The sequence below is a fragment of the Chenopodium quinoa genome, unplaced genomic scaffold, assembly GCF_001683475.1.
Source record: "Chenopodium quinoa cultivar QQ74 unplaced genomic scaffold, ASM168347v1, whole genome shotgun sequence".
Classification (NCBI taxonomy): Eukaryota; Viridiplantae; Streptophyta; class Magnoliopsida; order Caryophyllales; family Amaranthaceae; genus Chenopodium; species Chenopodium quinoa.
In genome coordinates this window covers 2,580,177-2,600,513 of record NW_018743574.1, presented here as the reverse complement: position 1 = coordinate 2,600,513, position 20,337 = coordinate 2,580,177, and the positions used below count along the sequence as shown (strand labels likewise).

At 34.1% G+C, this 20,337-nt stretch overlaps 3 protein-coding genes across 3 annotated transcripts; 2 read left to right on the top strand and 1 right to left on the bottom strand.

Annotated features, from left to right (window-relative positions):
- Positions 1–341: 341 nt before the first annotated feature.
- Positions 342–5,459, top strand: LOC110682021. Its single transcript, XM_021858226.1, has 6 exons — positions 342–696; positions 809–894; positions 2,453–3,535; positions 3,645–3,866; positions 3,947–4,071; positions 4,309–5,459. Exons 1-6 carry the CDS (start codon positions 682–684, stop codon positions 4,467–4,469), a joined length of 1,692 nt encoding a protein of 563 aa, XP_021713918.1. The 5' UTR covers positions 342–681; the 3' UTR covers positions 4,470–5,459.
- A 1,783-nt stretch (positions 5,460–7,242) lies between these two features.
- Positions 7,243–8,564, bottom strand: LOC110682020 (protein MKS1-like). The gene has a single exon (XM_021858225.1). It carries the CDS (start codon positions 8,384–8,386, stop codon positions 7,688–7,690), a length of 699 nt encoding a protein of 232 aa, XP_021713917.1. The 5' UTR covers positions 8,387–8,564; the 3' UTR covers positions 7,243–7,687.
- Positions 8,565–12,855: 4,291 nt separating this feature from the next.
- LOC110682019 (probable Histone-lysine N-methyltransferase ATXR5) lies at positions 12,856–19,374 on the top strand. The gene is made up of 6 exons (XM_021858224.1): positions 12,856–14,077; positions 14,250–14,330; positions 17,779–18,011; positions 18,223–18,323; positions 18,404–18,616; positions 18,752–19,374. The coding sequence occupies exons 1-6, from the start codon at positions 13,732–13,734 to the stop codon at positions 18,909–18,911; spliced, it is 1,134 nt and encodes a 377-aa protein (XP_021713916.1). The 5' UTR covers positions 12,856–13,731; the 3' UTR covers positions 18,912–19,374.
- The last annotated feature ends 963 nt before the right edge of the window (positions 19,375–20,337 follow it).

Here is a 20,337-nt window from a genome sequence, read left to right as displayed (position 1 = left end):
GGACAGGGACTGGTAGGTTGCCAAAGCGGAAGACAGCGATAGTTGTAATTATTTTTGTTATATGTGTATTTAAGTTCAATTGTTATAGTTCAAAAAATAGGAAGTAAAAAAAAAAAACTAGTAAAAACTAAAAAGCATCTAAAAACGAATTGCAAAGCAGGTTTTAAATAAATAAAAAGACCCAAAAAAAAAATCAGCTTATTGGTTCAGTTCGGATATTTGGTTCGGGTACCCGTATTTTCGGGTATCCGAATTTACGGGTACCCGAACCTTATCGGAACGGTTTCGGGAACCGGTTTTAGCCTTAACGGTTATCGGGTACCCGAACCAATAACGTTATCGGAACGGGTACCCGTCCCATGCTCTCCCCTAGCCTATACCTCCCTATTAAGTTAACATTGTCATTAACCTAATTAAGAAATCGGTGCTTAAATTAGGAAAAAAGAAATTAAAAAGAAAAATTTAAAGCCATTGGTATGGGCCAATTGAATTGATCGACTCAGCATATTCTGGAACTTTCTCTGTATCACTTTTAACTTCTTCTTTTGGCAATTTCTGCATGTAATAGTGTTTTGATAATTTGATAACGAGTAAACTGCGAAATACTGTAGTTTCTGGGTGCACAATTCAACGTGATTTTTGATTTTTGGGTCGCAATTTTAGTTGCAAGAATTCAACTCCATGTCTCAGAATTCTGTAAGTTAGGTTTTTATTTCATCGGTAAATTTATTTCTTAATTTGTCGATTTTTATTTTATTCTGGGTGCAAAATTATTGAATTTTTTTGTTATTGTTGCTGTATATTTCAGATGAATATTTGTCAAACTTGTGGCAGCAAAGGTTATGTGGATCTTCTAATTCACTGTGTTCAATGTCAGATCAATGCAGTTCATCGGTAAGTTGTATAATTTTTTCAAAAAATTATTTTTGTGATTATATGATTTGGGTGTATTTATGAGGAATTAGATTTTAGACTGTGTTTTTCGGCTTAGTTGAGTAGAATTCAGAAGAAAACTGTTGATATTATGTATTATCAAGTATATTTTTTTCAATTTCCACAATTTCTCAAAATTTCTATTTTTAGAAGTTCATGGCTTCATGCAAAACTTTCATATGTTATGTGGCCAGCCACATTTTTTTTTTTCTTAAAAGAATGGTCGGGGTTACTCGGTCAGTCATGGCCTCATGGGTTAACTCGGTTGGTTAGGGGTACTCGGTCAGCCAGGGTTACTCGGTTAGGGGTTAGGTTAGGTCGATCCTTGTCGGGGTTACTCGTGTGTTAGCTGGCCGTGTGTCCAGCCACACACAAAAGTTGCTGTAATTTCAAACTTTAATCTCTACTTAATTTGGTAGGAATATTTACTATAAATACACTTATTTAGTTTTGCAACCTCCAGTGACATTGGCTTGTGGATCTTTAAGGAAATACTGGAGATACACTATGAATTCTTGGTGAATTCGGTTCCCTTAGTAAATTTGAAGGGCAAATCACACTTGCTATTTTAATTGATATAAGCCAAGTAATTTTGCAAAATTTAGTGACATTGGCTTCTTGATCTATAAGGAAATATTGGAGGTACAATATTAATTCTAGGTTGGTGCTTGGCATTTTCGGTTCCCTTAGTCAATGAAGGGCAAATTACATTTGCTTTGTATTAGCTAAGTCATGATGATGTTAATCAATGTCATGGGTCATTTGGAAGCTTAAGCATCGATACTCAAGTGGGTAGAATAGGATCTAATATGTTGGAGTTTATTAGCCATTTCATAACTTATTGGCATCTTGGAGTTTGTTTTGTTCTCCTTATTCACAATTATTTTAGGATAACTAAGTTCAAATTAAATAAGGGTTGATAAGGGGAGCTATGTTCAAATTATCACTAAATTAAATTCTAGTAAAGTTTAATAAGTTTTGATGAGTTCATATTAGTAAAAATTAGGTGAATAGAACAATCCTTGGCCATTATATATGTTGGGAAATTGGCATTCTAATTAACCTAATTTTGGAATTTGATTCCTGTGTAAACCAAAGAAGCACTTTTAGCACATTTAATTAATGGTCATAAATAGTGGGAAAGGAATGGATATGTATGTAATTTGTTGGGAAATTTTAGGTTCATTGCCATTTCAATGGAATTCTACCTTCAAATATGTTTTTTTGTTCAAAAATTTCATTACCACACGCATTACCACACAATACCACAAAATGGTAATGGGTGGTAATGAAAATTTGTGAAGAAAAAGAGGTAATTTGAGGAGGAATACATACCATGGGTATTGGCCTGAAATTTTGTAAACGAATTTATAAAATAATTACCATTACCCCCATTTAATGCCAACTACCAAATGGGCCGGTTCATTTCAGGTTATAAAACACACACAGCATAAGATAGGATTTAGCTTATGAATTATGATCCTCTTTCATCATCTTTCATATCTTCATTCATTGGCAGGTATTGTGTAGATGGTCCTGCCAATATTGACGATGATGAAGTTAGATGGTCGTGTGAGGTTTGTGTTCCTCGAATGCTCGAGGCCTCTCCAGCAGTTAGAAAGAGTGAACATATTGTTTCAAAAGTAGATCAAGAGACACTACATGGATTAGCTCGGAATAAATGTTTGAGTATGTCAAAGGTTGAAGAATCAAACTGTGTGAAGAAAAGAGCTAATAAGGGGGCTGATGACTCATCTACCTTGAATGAGAAGAAAAAGGAATTTGTAAAAAGTAAAGAAGGAAAGTTGAAGAAAAATAAAATTGCTTCAAAGATGGGAGGTTCTGAACCTTCTCCTCTATTAGGGCAGAAGAAAAAGGTGAACTCTGCTGGTGGTGCAAAGAAGGAAAGTTCAGATCCTTATGTGTTTACAGGACAAAATATTAAGGACTTGAACTCTTTATGTGGTGGTGAAGATCTACAAACAGATCAGGAAATGTATTTGGGTTCTCAGCTATCTGAGGAATCAGCCCATGGCGTGGAAAGAACAGATAAAGTTGATGAGATAAGGGTAGGAGATTCTGTCTCAGAGAGCTGCCATAAACATGGGCAATCTTTATCTGGAATTCATTCAAGTATTCTAGATGAACAGCAAGAAATTGGGTGTTCTCAAACCTTTAAACAGTCAGATGGTGCAGAAGACATAACTTCTGACAATATTGGGGAAACAAAAGCTGTTCCTGCTTCTCATCAAATGGATCAAACTCGTAGGAAGAAGAGGAGGTTGGTTATTTCTGTGGAGTATTCTGATTCCGATGAAGAACCTGTTTACGTCAGGGCTGATCATCATCAGATTTTACCTAATGTTAGTGAGGGTTTAACTTATATGCATGGTGAGCCTTCTGCAAAAGGTCTTGATCAACGGCGTCTAATGAAGTCACATGATCACTGTCCTACTCAACCATCTCCTAATATTAAGTCAGATGATTATATGCCGCCTCCTAAATTTTCCATAGATCATGACAAATGTGTCATCCCTCCATTGTCAAATGTAATGCCTGATATACGTGGCCCTGCGCAGCCAATAATGAATGCAGTATGGAGGTATCTAGTGTCTTTATTATTGGATCATCTGTTACTTTCTAGTTTTCAATGATGAGCGCTTCTGTTATTAGTCATCTGTTACTGACCATTACCTTTGTTGTTTTACCAGGGGATTTTTTAGCATCAGTGATGATGTGCATCCTATGTCTTTTAAACTTGAAGCTCATTTATCAAACAAAGCTCATGAAAAGGTTATCGGTGCTGCAAGTGCATTGCCAAATTCTCTTAGCTTTGAAATTTTCCAGAAGGCTGATGCATGGCCTAAGAGTTTTGAGATTGCACCTCCCCATGGTGACATGATTGGTCTCTATTTCTTTCCAGTGGATGAAAGGTAGTCTCCACCCTATTTGATTACTGTATTTTTTTGTACCTCCTTTCCTGTGAGGCTTTGACTAATATCAGTTGATGCAGAGATGAAAAGAGGTATGAGGTTCTACTTGACAAGATGATTGAGGATGAACTTGTGCTGAAATCTCGCATCAACAATTTGGAGCTTTTGGTTTTTTCTTCACAAGAATTACCTCGAGAAGAATGGAGTAAGTTGATACTTTTTTTTTTTTTAAATATTATTATTATATAAAACAATAGAGCTATGAGATTATATATTGGATTCAGCCTTTCTGTGGGTAAAATTATGTAACATTTGATCCTCTGCTTGCTTAGGGAAGGAGCATCTTAGTTTTTAAGGAGCATGGGTGACTCGGGGAGTTGGGGTAGTGTTGATACTGTATTTTAAAATGTACTTAACATTTTCCTACTTTTCTAATTTTTAGGATTCCGTAGTAAATACTATCTATGGAGTGTCTTTAAGCCTAAGCAAGAAACTTTCTTGACAAGTGGGCTGCCTGGTTCCCAAATCAGTGACTCTATGTACCACAAAAAGGATTTGGGCATTGCTGAGAAAGTAGGAGTTCAACGTGTCCTTCAAGCGTAGATGAACTGCTAGGGAGAAATAATCATTGATGAAGACAGACTGCTTGGGATAAAATGCAGTAGTCAGCTGTGACGAAGATACACTGCTTGGGAGATTTTGTAAGCTTCGAGGCCAGTACATTAAATATCTAGAGATGCTTCCTTTTTGAATCAAGAAAATGTACAGTACACATGAAAACAGACAGGGCAAGCCAAAGAAAAAGTGTAAGGATGCGCCTATTAGGATTTAGGAAGTTTTTCACATACACATAGTTCATACAAGTCTGATATGCCTCAGTTTTGAACATAGTTTTTCTTTGAATATGTTTACTATCAGCAATTTTGTAGGCCTGTGATTTATTTTTTGTAGTTCATAATGATTCACTGCTTCCAGCTCGTGTGGTTGCATTGGGTGACATACTTTCATTCACCCAGTTTTTGGTGAAAGAGGATACGAGTGTTTGTACAGCATTGACAAGTCTTAATTACTCCTTTGTTTTTGTTTTGTTTTTATTTATTTTATTTATTTATTTAATTTTTTTTTTTTTTGTTTTTTGGCCAAAGGTGAAGATAAAACATTTTTCAATTTAAATTTGATGACAGTATTCCTTGTTATCTATAGTATTATGGCTCTCTGGAGTCTTGGGACAATAGCATTGAGTCACTGTCTAAGTTTTTTGAAGCTTAGAGAGGCATGATAGATATCGGACACATTGTTGTAGACAAGGAAGATCAACCGATGTCTGTGAAAGCCACTATGCTATGGGTTTGTGGCAATGAAGGTAGTGAATGAGACATAAACTAGTAGCCTTTAGTGGTTTTGCATTTGTGCAGTTTGCTACAATAGAAACATTATTGCATCAGCTGTATCTAGTCATTTTAGTGGAATCTTACAGCATTATTGTTGCATACTCCGTATAAGTAGCATTTTGGTGACGTAGGATGTGCGCAACCATAATATTATATATTCACTCCATTCTTAAATTACTTTTCTATCCGTCCCTAAATTACATTCCTACTTCTCTCTATTACGGAAGGAGTATTTCGTATCATTGAACTTGTTTTTTGTGGTATCTATAGTACAGTAGTACTCCGTTAGTTAGGGGTATTATATCATTTATATGTACAACTGCGTATCTTATAAGCAAATTATACAATTTAATAATTTATGGACTAATATTTTTTGCAAAACACTGTTGCAAAAGCTTATATTAGTGCTCCGTAGTTGTGATGTATTGTAGGACTCCATAGTCCATATGGAGTCGTATAACAAATACGGAGTAATTTTATACTCGATCTTTAGTTAGTTTAGAACTTTTGAATACTACTAGTATGTATCTATAATGTATTTCGTAAGATTTAATTAATTGCAAAAGTTTTAAATTTAGCAAAGATTGACTGCGTAAATCATGTCTTAGAATTACTACAGGTTCTAGCCTCTAGGTAACCCAACGTTAGAAGCATACTAATAGACCTGGCAATCCTGACCCAGACCCGATGACCCGACCCGAATGATCTGATCCATGACCCGAAATCGACCCAAAATCAGTGACCCGAAATTGACCCAAAACCCGAATTAACCCGACCCGACCCATACCCGACCCGAAGTGGAACTGACCCGACCTTGACCCGAAACCCGAAATGACCCAACCCGAAACGACCCGACCCGAGATGACCCGACCCAAAGTTGACCCGAGACCCGAAACGACCCGACCCGAAGTTAACCCGTGACCCGAAGTTGACCCGACCCGAAAAATGACTCGACCTTTAACTTCTTTTAGTATATAATTATATAAGTTATAAAAAGTTTATATTAGGAAATTATACATTAAAATAGACCCAACAACATCTTACATGACTACATTGACTTTCATATAATAGCTAAAAAAGATGGTCAAAGTGAGATGTGTGAATAGTGCAAAATGTCAAATCGTTAAGAGTAATTTGGGACGGATGGGGTATAAGAATAATTCAAAGAAATTATTACAACAATGACAATCATAATAAGAGTACGTATTAAAATTAAGATCAATAAGAGAGTGAGGTATAACTCAATTAGTTAGAGCATCCCTCTTAGTTTCAGGAGATCCTGAAAGTGATTCTCAGTCTAAAATTCTAAACACACACAAAAAAAAAAAGGTTAATAAAAGTCAAACAATTACTATAATCCATGAAAAAATAGCCTTCATAAATATAGTGAGTTTTTCATCAAAAAATAAATAAATATATATACAGAGTTGAATTTAACCCAATGAATCACCCGAATATGACTCGACTAGAAGTTGACCCGAAAATTGGACCCGAAAATTGACCAGACCCGTACTGACCCGACACGAAAATTGACCCAACCCAAACTGACCCGACCCAAACTTGACCCGACCCAAACTCGACCCAAAGTGTTGACCCGATACCCGACCCGACCCGATTATCGGTCGATCCGAAATCAACCCGAAACCCGAAATGACCCGACCCGACCCGAACTTCACCCGATAATCTTTTGACCCGAACTTGACCCGACCCGAAATGACCCAACTCATACCCGATCCGAATGACCCATTTGCCAGGTCTACATACTAATCTCTCTTTATATACTTCGTACATTACTGAAATTTCCATTGAAGAAAATGACACTTTTATTAAATTTATTTATTTATTCTTACAAAAGAGTAAATTTTGCTACTCGTATAATACATTTATACATGATCTCTCAAATTAAATACTCCGTATTATGAATGAAATAGTCATACATTTACGCACAATCTGTAAATTATGAATAAATGAAATAGTGATACATATATACACTTAAAATATATAATCTTGAATCAAATCAAATTAGCAATAATACAAATTAATACAATGTACAAACCCTTCTAATTTCTCCTCCCAATATAAGTTAAATATTCATTAAAAAGAAAAATGGGAAAATTTTGGCCCAACTTATTTTCTCCTTCTTTAACAAAACAAAGCTTGTGGAGTTGTGGATGCCAATTTCCAACTAACTTATACAGTTATACTCCCTATTCCCTAACCAGCAAAGTCTTCTTGAAACCCATTTTATTTTTATCTACCACAACAAAATCCTGTTTATATCATTGTCCTCGATCAGTCGACTACATTTGTACTAATACTACCACAAAGACTTACTTCCAATTTTCCAAGTCTACAACTAATGTACACCATTCAAATTACACCCAATAAAATAATAAACCTACCAAAAAAAAAAAAAAGTTACACTAAAATTTAAAAGTCAAAGTTGTTGAAGAGCTCACCAAAGGAAGAAGGAGAAGGAGAAACAATAGGAGCATTTGACAAAAACAGAGCTGAAGGACTTGGCATGAAGCTCATATTACTCATAAATGGACTCATCAACAATTCATTCATTCCAAACCATGCTTGATTCTCCACTGTATTAATCGGCGAAAACATCGCCGCCGAAATCCCCGGCAAATTCGCCGGCGCCGGCGATAAAATCCCCGGAAATTGACTCATATCCAATGTTTCAACCCCATCATTTCTCTCTCCTCCCATCATCATCATCATCATATCATTATCATTTTCACTACTTCTTCTCTCTCTCCTCTCCCTCTCACTCGGACTACTTCTCTCAATCGCTGCAAATCTCGCCGCCGGAGAAACAGGGACTTCGCCGGGAATAGTGGTTTCCGACGCCGTTGATTCTCGTCCGGTGAGATGTTGGACTATTGACCGGAAATTCGAAGCTTCTACGAAGATGGGTTTTGGGGAAACTGAGTAGATAATTACGGGTTGGTTTCCGGTAATCGGGTCTGGAGCTTGAGAAGTGGGTTTGGGTACAATCGGAGGTTTCTTGATTTTCTGAGAATTGTTGTTGATTTTAAGTGGGCTGGGCCGTGGGCCTTGGATCTGGATCTGATTCTCTCTCCTCGCCCTCTTAGCCGGTGGTTGCGGCGGCGGATTCATCTCGCCGGAAAATCGACTAGAACAGGGGAAGTGAATGAGTGATTTTTTCTTTTTTTTTTAAGGGAGAAATGGAATTTTAAATGGTGGGTTTTTTCGTTAGTATTAATTGGATTTCTGGGTTGAAAGATAAAAATCGGTGATTTTGAAAAAAATGGGGGGGGGGGGGGGAGGGGGGGGTTGGGAGGCAATGTATGAGTAGTGATATTAAATTTGTTTGTTGAGTTATATGGGAAGGTCTGAGGAAAGAGAGAAGTCAATATGTGGAATAGTCCACACACAAGGTTTTTTGTAATATTATATTATTAATTGGATTACGGATTACTTTGTATTTTTATTTATTATTTTTATTTTTGACGGGGATTGTTTGTATATTCATCCGTCCTACTTCGTATAAAAGACTACTCCGTATTTGTTTCATCTAAGTGCCTATTCTGATTAGCTAAACTAAATTTATTAGAGCTTAACTGAATTTATTGGAGCTAAACTTATTAAAGCTGAATTAAACTGAAAATAAGTTGAAGAGAACAGGCCTTAAAGGCATATTCACATTTACTTAATTGAGTTTAAATGAATTGAACACGTTTGTTTAACACACAACTTTTTCGAGTACTGCAAAAAAAAAATTGTGTTTAACTGTATAGGGTCGTTAAAGAGTTTGGCAAAAAAAAAAGGTACCACTATGTAGAATTTCTCAAACTAGAAATATTGTATACGTATAGTAAGATTATAAATAGTGCAAAATAAAAGCAGATGAAGCTAAAGGGTTGGAGTTTTACATAAAGTCAAAAACTATAGTTTGCTCTGACTAGTGGCAACAAGCCAACAATATTTAAAGGGGAAAGAAGAAAATTGGGGCATGGTGATTTGGAAAAGGGTAATAGTGAATGTTGGGGTGTGATGATAATGAGGGGCGTGCGGAATTAGATGCCGCCGATAAGGACATCTCTTTTAATGGTTTGGAAGTTGCTATATACCATTGCCCAATGGGGATCATCAGATGATTGCACCATCATCACTAACTTGTATGGTAAATCATCTGTAAAAATAAAAAAAATAAAAAACAAATAAAAAAAAGGGCAAATCCGTATATAGATGTTTAGTTATGGCAGATTCTTGATTTAGCTACAATTATTAGTGTATCGGTAAGAATATTTGAATACAGGCCTGTTCTTATTGACTAAACTGAGCTGCAATGAACATTTTATGAGAGAATGAATTAGAGCTGAACTGAATTGAATTGAACTGAACTGAACTGAAAATAATCTGATGAGAACAGGGTCTACGTGACAAATTTTCATTACATGCTGGTTAGTTTAGCTAAATGGTTAGTTGTTTTGTTACTAGGACATGTGAACTGAACTCTATGTAGTTCATCATACTAGAATAAGATGATAATTAAATCTAGCTGATAAGAATGTAAGTTTTAATTATTTTGAAATAAATTTGTCATTTAACTAAAACTAGACAATAAGCTAATATACTAACCTTATTTTATAAGGTTGAGTACAAACAACTCATTGAATCAAATCTTTTACAAATTAAAGTAATCAAAATAATGGATTCAATGATTCACTGCTAAAATACTAGGTGTTTTTTTTTATCCTAAATAAATAATAAGTAATGTAGTAAAAAAATACGCCTTAGTATTGAGCAATGAATTTAAAATTAAGCTCAAGTACTCTATACTTCAAAATAGTTTCACCTTACATATGTAATGTTGGAGCTAGTAAAGCTCTTTAAAGTAGCATGGCGAACTTATTACATCGCATGTAATCCTTAACTTTGATTATTAAGCTTATGTCCAAAAAAAAAAAAAAAAAAAAGAGTTGCTCCTTGTCAACATGTTAGATTTATCATTCTGGGTGAATTTGCTTTCCTCATTATTATTTTATTATTATTATTTTTTTACAAATTCCTCATTATTGGCAACTAGCTTTTAGGTAAAAAAAAAAAGCATGAGTTGTAACTTGTAAAATACCAAACTGATTTTTTCGAGTATGGACTATTTCGTGACATCAAATGATCTAAATAAGTGGCTGGTTGGTAATGATACATGCTTTAAGCAAAATAAGTAATTACTTTTACAAGGTTTGAAAATAAGAAATAAATTCAGGTTTGTAGATGTTACTCCAGTCTCCAGAAAAGTAAAAGCTCAAATAAACAAATTTGGTCAATTTAATCAAAGTTTGAGGGTCAAAGACAAGTGGTCAAAATTCAAGAAACTAATACTAATGATTAGATTATTAATCCTAAAATTCAATTTCGTCAAGTTTTATGAAATCAGTTCGTTGAAGAAATTTAATTTATGATTTCAACTACTAATGGTATGATTTGGGATATTTATTCATTTAATTTCACCACGAAATTATTTACTAACACCAACAAGTATCAACTTATCCATTTAAGATCAACTTAAAACTAACTAACAAATAAAGTATTCTATACCATAGGTAAAATTTTATATTTGATCAAATTATGATAATCCACAATTTAAAGTTTCTACTGATGCAATAATGCATTGATCAAGCTAATGAAGGACTACACCACAGTTTAGAAAGTAAAAAACAATAGGGTAATTGATAAAATGAGTCTCAAATTCATCTCATCTTCTTGTGGTATTAATATAACTCGGGGAAAAAAATATTATTCTTTATATACACCTGGCCTATATTCGCAATTAATATACATTATTTAACTATTGTTATAGTTGCTCGTCAAACCATATTATACGTTCCAAATTGTCATTAAAAATGCTAGCTCATATATTGATGACAAGAACATTTATATTGTAAAAATTTAAGAATAATAATGATCACAACTTGATTTAAATAGAGAGTATTAAGTTTGTAAATGCATTAGCATTTTGTACAATATAAGATGGACTTAACATGTACATTATATAAGAACATATATTACGGTCATTTTTATTTATTTACTAGTATATATATATTTTTTTTTTGACAAGAGCAAAGGGACAAGAAAAAACAAACTAACTAAGATCAGACAGGATGATACGACATCTTCTTGCCATGTCGTTTGCCCTTTGAACCTGATCTTTAGGGACTTTCAAAATTGCACACCTAAACGTAGCACCTACTTTCCTGATTTCCTTAATTATTCAGGCTATCGAAATATCCAATATCCTTACCAAGGTTGTCCTGCAGATTGTTAAGGATGGAGATAGAGTCCAAGAGCAGTAGAATTCCCTCCTTCCCCTGTACTTTGGCCCATTTGCTCCACATTTCCCACCTTCCTCCACCGGGTTGCCCTGGCAGTCATCGTGACTGCCCAGCCAATCCCGGCCCTAGAGGTCCTCTTATCCCATGAACCATCTGCTTCCACTATGAAATTGTCATAACCACTCTTTTCCTTTCTTAGTTGCACAAAGTTGAAGCTTGGGGGATTGATTGGGTCATCCCTGATTGCTGTCATTGTGGTATTGCCTTGCATTGGCTGCTACATTACGGTCATTGGCGATAGATGTATTCCACACAAAATGGTCATTGGCTAATACATTATTTATTGTGAGACATAAAAAGTAAAACAAGATCACCAATATTTATCTCATCTTTATAGAAATATATAGCAAGTACATATACTTTGTATTTCGTTAGATGTATGTACACAATAATATGGGATTACTATTTGTTAAGCAAAGGTAATTGGTATAGTAGTAATGTGTTCTGAATATCAAAATAGGTTGGAGGAAATTTTGGAAAGGATAGATATTTGTACAATTGTACACAATAATTTGCTTGATCTATATATTGCCAAATTTACCGCGGAAGGCTTCAATTATTTGCATGCTTACCAATTTACCATGAATCATTACCCGAATCATTAAAATTAGAAAGTTAATTAAAAGGATTTATGAGAAGGGAGCAAAGAGTAAAGCTAATCATAAGAAGTTTAGCTCGGTTGAATTTGAATACACCTTATATACGAAGTATGAGAAATTTTGTATAGAACAACTATACCAATTATGGTGTATTATAGAGTATTATAATACACCATATTTGCTCTATAGTCTATACTAAGAATCAAGACATAGGTGAAATCAATGAATGTGATAAGTTAGGTTTTCTCAATCGTTTTTCAAATTTTCAAACATAGGGAAATTTATGTAATTTGATACCGTTATTAAAATTTATTAATGTATGCTAACTAAAGTTCATAATTGAGTTCGTGTCATAAAACATTTCATAATTGAGTAATAACTTTTAACAATTAATCTCGTGGCTTATCACGTGACCTTTTAATTGGAGTAACTTTGATTATTATGATACTCTTCCTTCATAGGAAAATAATTAAGAACGCGACATAATATATACAAGAGTAATCTGAGTTAGATACGAACTATTATATTGTCTGATTGTTAAAAAACTGTCGTATCTCACATGTTACAGTTACAATCATAAAATACAAATTTGTGCGGATTTATTCATGGATTTCCTCCATGAATACAACGTTATATTCTTAACAATAGTTATGACTTTTGAAACTTTACAAGAAGACAATTTAGCTCAAAACCTGCCTGATTATAGTCTCATTTTAGGTATAAAATGCCACATATCATGTATTTCAACCAACCAATTAATGCTCTCATGAACGTTTCAACTCAACTTGTCTTTCAATTCTCTATCTATCTCACTTGATCTCGTTACGATTTATCCAACTTGTCTACATTCAAAATCATTCTAACCGTTCCACTATCTTTTATCCCGTATAACATAAAAAAGGAAAAAAATCACCATGATAATGACATTAATTATATAGAGCAAGATCCAAAAATCTTCTATTTCACACTTTGCTATCCAAATACAAATACAAATACAAATACCCATGCCAAATACCAAGTACCTTCCCAAGAACCTTTCATACACAAAAGCTCAATTAGTGTGAGTAATTTTCTCATCTTCTTTCACCCCCTTATATAAACCTAACATGTATTCAACGGCTAAAAACTCAATACAATAAAAATAATACTAGTACAAAGAAAATACTTTCAAACTTTACTAGAAAAAGTAAAATAAAAACCCCAAAAAATTAACATAAAAACCTTTTCCTCCCCTTTCTTTTATTCCATCGCCAACAAAAACAAAATTAAACAAAATCATTTTTCAATACAATTTTTTTCTTCATTAATTTCATTTTTTTCTCTAATTTTTTCTCAATTACAATGCAATTTCTTACAATCATGAGCTCCACCACCACCGCCACCACCAAAACCCCACCTCCCACCACCTCAATTTTCTGAAAATCCACCCAAAATTCCGGGTCAAAATCACCCGACCCACATAATTTCCACCCCATTAAACCAAAATCAAACACAAACCCAGTTAAAAATGTCACCTTTTAGCCTAACCCAGAAGCAATTTCCGATCAATGGATCGGTTCATCGGACGGCGGCGCCATCTCCGGCGAGCTCATCATCGGAGACGACGAAGAAAGAACGGAAATACAAAACAATAGCGGAGATTTACGCAAAGGCAAAGTATGCAGTAGTAGAAAAAGAAGACTATTCCGATATCAAATGCGAGGAATGTGGTTCGGGTGATGGTGAAATGGAGCTCTTGTTATGTGACAAATGTGATAAAGGCTTTCATATGAATTGTGTCCGACCCATTGTTACTCGGGTCCCAATCGGATCCTGGCTTTGCCCGTCTTGCTCCGGCCAGCCTCGAGTAAGAAGTAGGGAACCACTTTGAACCTCAATTTTTATTTTTTATTATTGGAAAATAAGTTTTGAATTTTTTTTTAGTTTTTTTGGGTTTTTATTTTTATGTGTCATGCATGTATAAATTTTGATAATTTTATTTGGGTTTTTTTGTAATTTGATTGAAAAAAAATAAATTTTGTATAGGTTTGTCGCAGAAGAAGATTATAGACTTTTTTAAAATTCAGAAGAGTAAGGAAGTGGAATATGAATGTACTTCTTCCCAAGGTAATATGACTAATGAGTATTCAATTGTTATGTTTTATTTGGTTGTGTATACTCTTACAAATGGATGTATTTTGTTTTCTTTATTGAATATTATATTTCAAAAAGAAAAAAGTTTTATTTTTTGAAATGTAGCTATTATTTTTATATTGGTTGTCAATTTGTTATGAATTATGATCAAAGGTCAACTTATAAAGTTGCACATAATATCAAGGATGAGTATTACTAAATTGTATATTTTAAAAAATTATTAATTGTAGAATTTAAAAGGATTTCTTTTAACAAAAAAATAAAGAGAGATTTTTGTTTGATTTCGATTCAATGATGTGATAATCGTAGATTAAATCGGTTGTTTGGAGTATCAGATTAAAATGATGAAAGTATTGAAGAGTTTGATAAATATATAAAAGCAACACAATGTTACTTGATTGTTGATCTTATCAAAACTCAAGTATAAGCAAATAATTTTATTTATTTTTTGTTTTGAGAAATCAAACTAAGATGGAAAGTATCGAAATTTAACTAAAAATTTGATAAATTTACGTAAGCAAAGAGTTGATTTGATAAACTTATTAAAAAAAGATTGTTGTTTAATAAAACAATCAAGATAAAAGCATTCAAACATAGCAAATTTTTCATTATTTGTCTTGTAATAAACTTGAATTGAAAGTGTTTACATTTTTGTAAAGATTTTTGTTTAATTGAAGTGAAATCCTAATTTTACATTATGGAATGTTGATTTGTGTCATTATAAAAGGACGTTTGCATGTGAGAAAGGATTTAGGAAGATACGTCATATTTTAAAAAATTTTGTGCAGTTTCAAATGAAAAATTATTGATTTCTTAAAAAAAAAATCCAACATATAGTTATTTAGCCAACTTAAATCATTAAAAATTTATGTATGATAAAATAATAAGTTTTTTAAATCAATTATGAAAAACGTAGAGTAGTCAGAGCTTTCGAATGTAGCATGACGTAACGAGTGGTTATTTTAACTAAAATTTCTAATATCAAGTATGTATTTGGTAATTAGGTAGAATACTTTTAATTCGACTATTGAGATTACGATTTTAAATTGATGATAGAGAAATAAATGTTATATGGTGGAGAGAAACAACAGAATGATTGACAATTTATTTTTCAAAAACATTATCATTGAATATATGTATCTTGTTTATAATATTATGAGAAATATTTTATGTTTTATGTGTTTTCTACCTGATTTTTTAGATCTTTTAATGTTAACAATTAGAAGAAATTAACATTAATGAGAGGTAAATTGTATATATATTGTGGCACGTAATTTGTTTTCATAATCTATTATAATCTTTTTTAGTGTATATTTATGAAATTTAAAATGTCGTAGTTGTGTTTTTTGTGAATTGTATACCTTAAACCAATTTTCTCACCCTCATTCTCTCAAAACATTCATACATGTGAAATGTGACATCAAAGTATAATCAACTTGACATTGATCAATGTTAAAGATCTCTCCAATTCTTTACATGAACCTCTTGTGCCTTTTAATAGGATCTAAACCCCTATAACCTCCTTGAGATGTGGCCAAAATAATTTCTACTTGGCACTATGCATTATGTATTTGTAGATGTGGATAATCCCTAACCACAAATCTGACCTAAAACCCTAGAACTTTCTAGACAATTACGGAGATATATGGATAACTACAGAAGTAATTACATGAGATATCTATAATCGTACCCTACAAGCTAACTATGTCAACAAACTAGCGTCTTTTCATTTGTTCTATGCATATATCTTGGACTCCTATGCCTAAGAACCATTCTAGCCCAATTTGTAAGCTTAGTAACCAAGTACTCTACAGTTTTTTTGTTTTGTGCTCCAGCACTTCTAGAGTTTCCTACAAATTAGCTTGCTCCTCTACTTAAGCTTAGTAGGAAATACTTGGGCACCCTATGTCCTTCACTCTGTTTGGTTGGGGAAGAGACAACCTGACTACTAGAATTCTCTTGTCAGCTGCATGTTATGTAATCAAATCAATGAAACTTTGTAGAACCATAGTTTGGCTATTGCTGGTGTTAATATCTCTGTACTGTCCTTATTTCACAGTATTTTATGACTGATTCTCATCCAATATGCTTCTAATTAATAGGGGGTTGCACTGCTCTTACTCTGGAACCAATTACTGCAGTTTGATACTTTGATCCTTTTTGGCATTCTGTCCATGTTAAATTTGCGTAAGAGATGGTCAACCTGGGAAAGTGTGTGACCTGATTCTTGGCTCTTTTAGTTTATGTATTGCAGAAATAGAAAGATAAATTTCTATTTGTCAATTGCATCTGGCAAAAGATTCTTCAGTTTAGCTGCATTGTCATATAGAAGCATAGACCGTTCTCAGTTATTGGTATGCTAGACTAGATATGCCTACTCACTCTAATTATGAAGACTCTTGATATGGATGGATAGAGTAAAAGGCAAATTTGGTAAAAGTTGTTTATTATTGGGGACATAACCTTTTGATGAACTGAAAACGTAATATTATATGCATATCCTTAATGAAGAATAAGCTACTGGTGTGAAGTGTAGTTAGCATTTGTACTTACTTTTAATATGTATCTTTGTTGTATTATGGTTTTCAAATTGCACGAAAGGCTCTCAGCACTGCATATAGTGCTTATTATGAAAGTATATCCTCTCATTACTAGTGAATTCCTTAGCATTAATGTAAGTGTGTTCTCTAGTGGCAATTTCTGGGGATTGTATTATTAAGTAATTATACGACTATGAGGGTAGACTGAATAGCCTTTTCAAACTCAGTTGGAGACTTGGAACCTCACCGTGGGGGATTTCTTTGCTGCTTTAGTGCTTAGGATCCTATTAGCCAGGCTCATATAGTGGATTAAGGTTTGACTAGGTTTTATTTTGATCCATGACTAGATTTAGCTTAGCCTAAATGTGTCAAAGATAAGACCTTTTTATTTTTTCCTACTCCTGTCTTTCAATAAACTAAAGATTTGGGGATAAATTCCTACAATATTGTATTCCTTTTGGGTTAGTGATTATTAAGCATAACTGGAATAATAATACTGTAATACAAAAGCATGTGGTATTTGATCTGCACGTAAGAACTAACATTGAGAACTTGCTGAACTCTCACTGCGGTGTGATTGACAGAGTCTGATAGCTTTGGGTTGATAGGATTGGATTTATTCTTCATGGCTTTCTTTGTTAAAGAGTTAGTGCTTGAAAGTCTATATCTTGAATTAATGTTTTTGACAACTTGTATTTCTGTGTGAACTTTTAAGAAGTTTATGACGTATATGGCAAGCAACTGTGAACAAACTTCTAATAAGGCATGTCGTATGCATATTATCTCTATAAGATCTGTATCTCGTGGATTGATTTCACTACCTAATATTAATTATATCAGATATATGCACTCCTAGACTGAAGTATCAATTTGTTTCTCAGATACCAAGAAGCGTCGAAGACGCCCTGGCACATTGGTTTGCTATAAAAAGAAAAAGAGGAGATTGCTTCCATATGTTCCAACTGATGATCTAGCTCAAAGGTTGGAACAAATGGGTTCTCTTGCTAGAGCTTTGACTGCATTAAAAATGGAGTTCAGCAACGATTTGACCTACGTGCCTGGGATGGCTCCAAGATCTGCTAATCAGGCAATATTGGAAGATGGAGGAATGCAGGTGCGAGCTCATCTTTGCCACTTATATTCATTATGAGAAACTGAAAAAAATCCCTCCTATTCACAAAATAATTAATACGAAGTCATTCAATTTATCTCTTTAATCCCTTACTGAAACTGAGCAGATCCTTATTAATTAAAAAGATTCATAGGAAATTTGGTGCGCTGATTTATCATTTTGCCTTTGTTTATTGTGTTTTGTTTTGTTATAGGTACTGTCCAGAGAGGATTATGAGACAGTAAAACACTGCAGAGCTATGCTCAGAAGAGGCGAATGCCCACCTCTATTGGTAGTTTATGACTCGTGTGAAGGGTACTTGATCTTGAGCCACATATTCTTTCATTGTTCTCAGTTTGAAGCTTGATTTTGTTTATTATGAAATGTGGATGCAGGTACACTGTTCAGGCTGATGCCCCGATCAAGGATATGACAATCTTAGCGGAATATGCTGGAGATGTGGATTTTATAAAAAATCGGGAACGGGATGACTGTGATAGTTTGATGACCCTTCTTCTCGCGAGTGATCCATCTAAGAGTCTGGTTATTTGTCCTGACAAGCGTGGAAATATTGCTCGGTTCATCAGCGGCATCAACAACCATACACCGTAAGCTCTTTTGTTTTCCTTATTTTGCTCTACCATTAGCCAATGTTTATGTCCAAACGAATTCTAGAAAAGGAATTTTGGGACTGCATTTTCATATAAAATAAAGAGGTTCACTGGAGTGCTTTTTTAATGTAGGGAAAGTAAGAAGAAACAGAATCTCAAATGTGTGAGGTATGACGTCAATGGTGAATGCTGTGTCCTTCTAGTTGTCACCCGTGACATTGCCAAGGGTGAGAGGCTGTACTATGATTACAATGGGTATGAGCACGAGTATCCGACTCATCATTTTATCTGAAGACTCCTGCACAGAGGCTATCGTCTAATTTGGAATTCAGAGACATCCCTGTAGTTTCGCCAGCTCTATAGGCTATCGTCTAATTTGGAATACAGAGACATCCCTGTAAGTTCACCGGCTCCATTTGAGGGTAAATAATCTTCAGGTTATCATTGATGCACAGCCAAACATTTTTTATTCTCCTTTTTTTTTTCCTTCTCTTAGCAAGCTTCTTTTGCTCCCCCTCTCTAATTTTAAGTGAAAGAAATTTATCCAGCCAAATTTATTAGATTTTCTAGGGTATTTTAGAGGTCCACAATGTGGACTTAAGAGAACTATAGAGCAGCAAATTGTTTTTTTTTTTTTTTTTTTTAAATATAGGATTCTGATTATGATGGATGGTCTCTGGCTGGAACTCAATTTTAATGACCATCCTGATTTCGGACCACAGGAAAAAATGAAAATGATTCATTTTTCATTCTAATCTCAATTTTCTCTTTATGTATTAATTTCTGTGATGCATTTCCATAGTATTATCTTCGCTTACTGTACCTGCTGTAGTTAGCACATCCAGATAATTTACTTATATATGTTCATGCATGTGTGGTTTTTGGTGCATTAAGAGGTCAATACAATGGTATCGATGTAGACAGGATTCAGTTCCACACCCCAAGAATATACCAACTTAGCTAGTCGGCATTCACTGTGTGTATGTGTCTGTATTAAAAGGGTGTCTGGCAGTCTGGTTTTCAACACATTGCAGTCTTTGCAGATCTTGGGAGTGTCTCCTTTAGGTCTAATTGAAAATCTCGAAAGCTAGCCTAAAGGGTCCAAGTCTCATAGGATCGATCCATGGCAGCTTGGGTGAACATTGCATACAACTTCATGGCTTCGTTTAAGGGTCATGAATGGTGCATGCAGTGTTTGCAAATTGTGCTTGACTTTCAAGCCTTGTGCAAACACTGCACACACTATCCATTCATGACACTAGAGTCTAGGACTTGCAAAGGCTACAATGATGTACCGTTTAGTCTGGATCCGGGTCTGAGCCCATTAGCCGAGAAAATGGTGCACTAAAAGGTTGGGTTGGGCCTTAATTAGGCCATTATAAAGAGCCCACTTACTTTAATGAGTTTTGCTTTATGCCTAATAAATTATGGTGTGATCAAACCATAATAATGTCAATTTTAGAGGTTTAACCATTCGGAAACTTTTTCCAACACTTAGTCCAATCTTATTACAACTTTTATAAGTACATAGTCACATACTCTCTCATTGGTTGCTTTTGATAAAAGAAAAAAAAAAGGTTAAATACCTTTCTTTTTCATCTTTTAAATTTTTTATATTGAAAATTTTCACTAAACTTAGTTACTTTGATCATAAAGCAAAAAAAACTTTGACAAGTAGAATTATGTTGTCAAAATATATCGAGTTAATAATAAAAAGT

What these genes read in the sequence shown, in the direction of transcription:
- LOC110682020 (XM_021858225.1), bottom strand. Translation starts at nt 8,386, where the DNA reads ATGAATCCGCCGCCGCAACCACCGGCTAAGAGGGCGAGGAGAGAGAAT.
- LOC110682019 (XM_021858224.1), top strand. Translation starts at nt 13,732, where the DNA reads ATGTCACCTTTTAGCCTAACCCAGAAGCAATTTCCGATCAATGGATCG. An exon ending in TGGAAGATGGAGGAATGCAG is followed by an intron (nt 18,012 to 18,222) that starts GTGCGAGCTCAT and finishes GTTTTGTTATAG; the next exon opens with GTACTGTCCAGAGAGGATTA. An exon ending in GTTTATGACTCGTGTGAAGG is followed by an intron (nt 18,324 to 18,403) that starts GTACTTGATCTT and finishes ATGTGGATGCAG; the next exon opens with GTACACTGTTCAGGCTGATG.
- LOC110682021 (XM_021858226.1), top strand. An exon ending in CAGATCAATGCAGTTCATCG is followed by an intron (nt 895 to 2,452) that starts GTAAGTTGTATA and finishes ATTCATTGGCAG; the next exon opens with GTATTGTGTAGATGGTCCTG. An exon ending in TTCTTTCCAGTGGATGAAAG is followed by an intron (nt 3,867 to 3,946) that starts GTAGTCTCCACC and finishes CAGTTGATGCAG; the next exon opens with AGATGAAAAGAGGTATGAGG.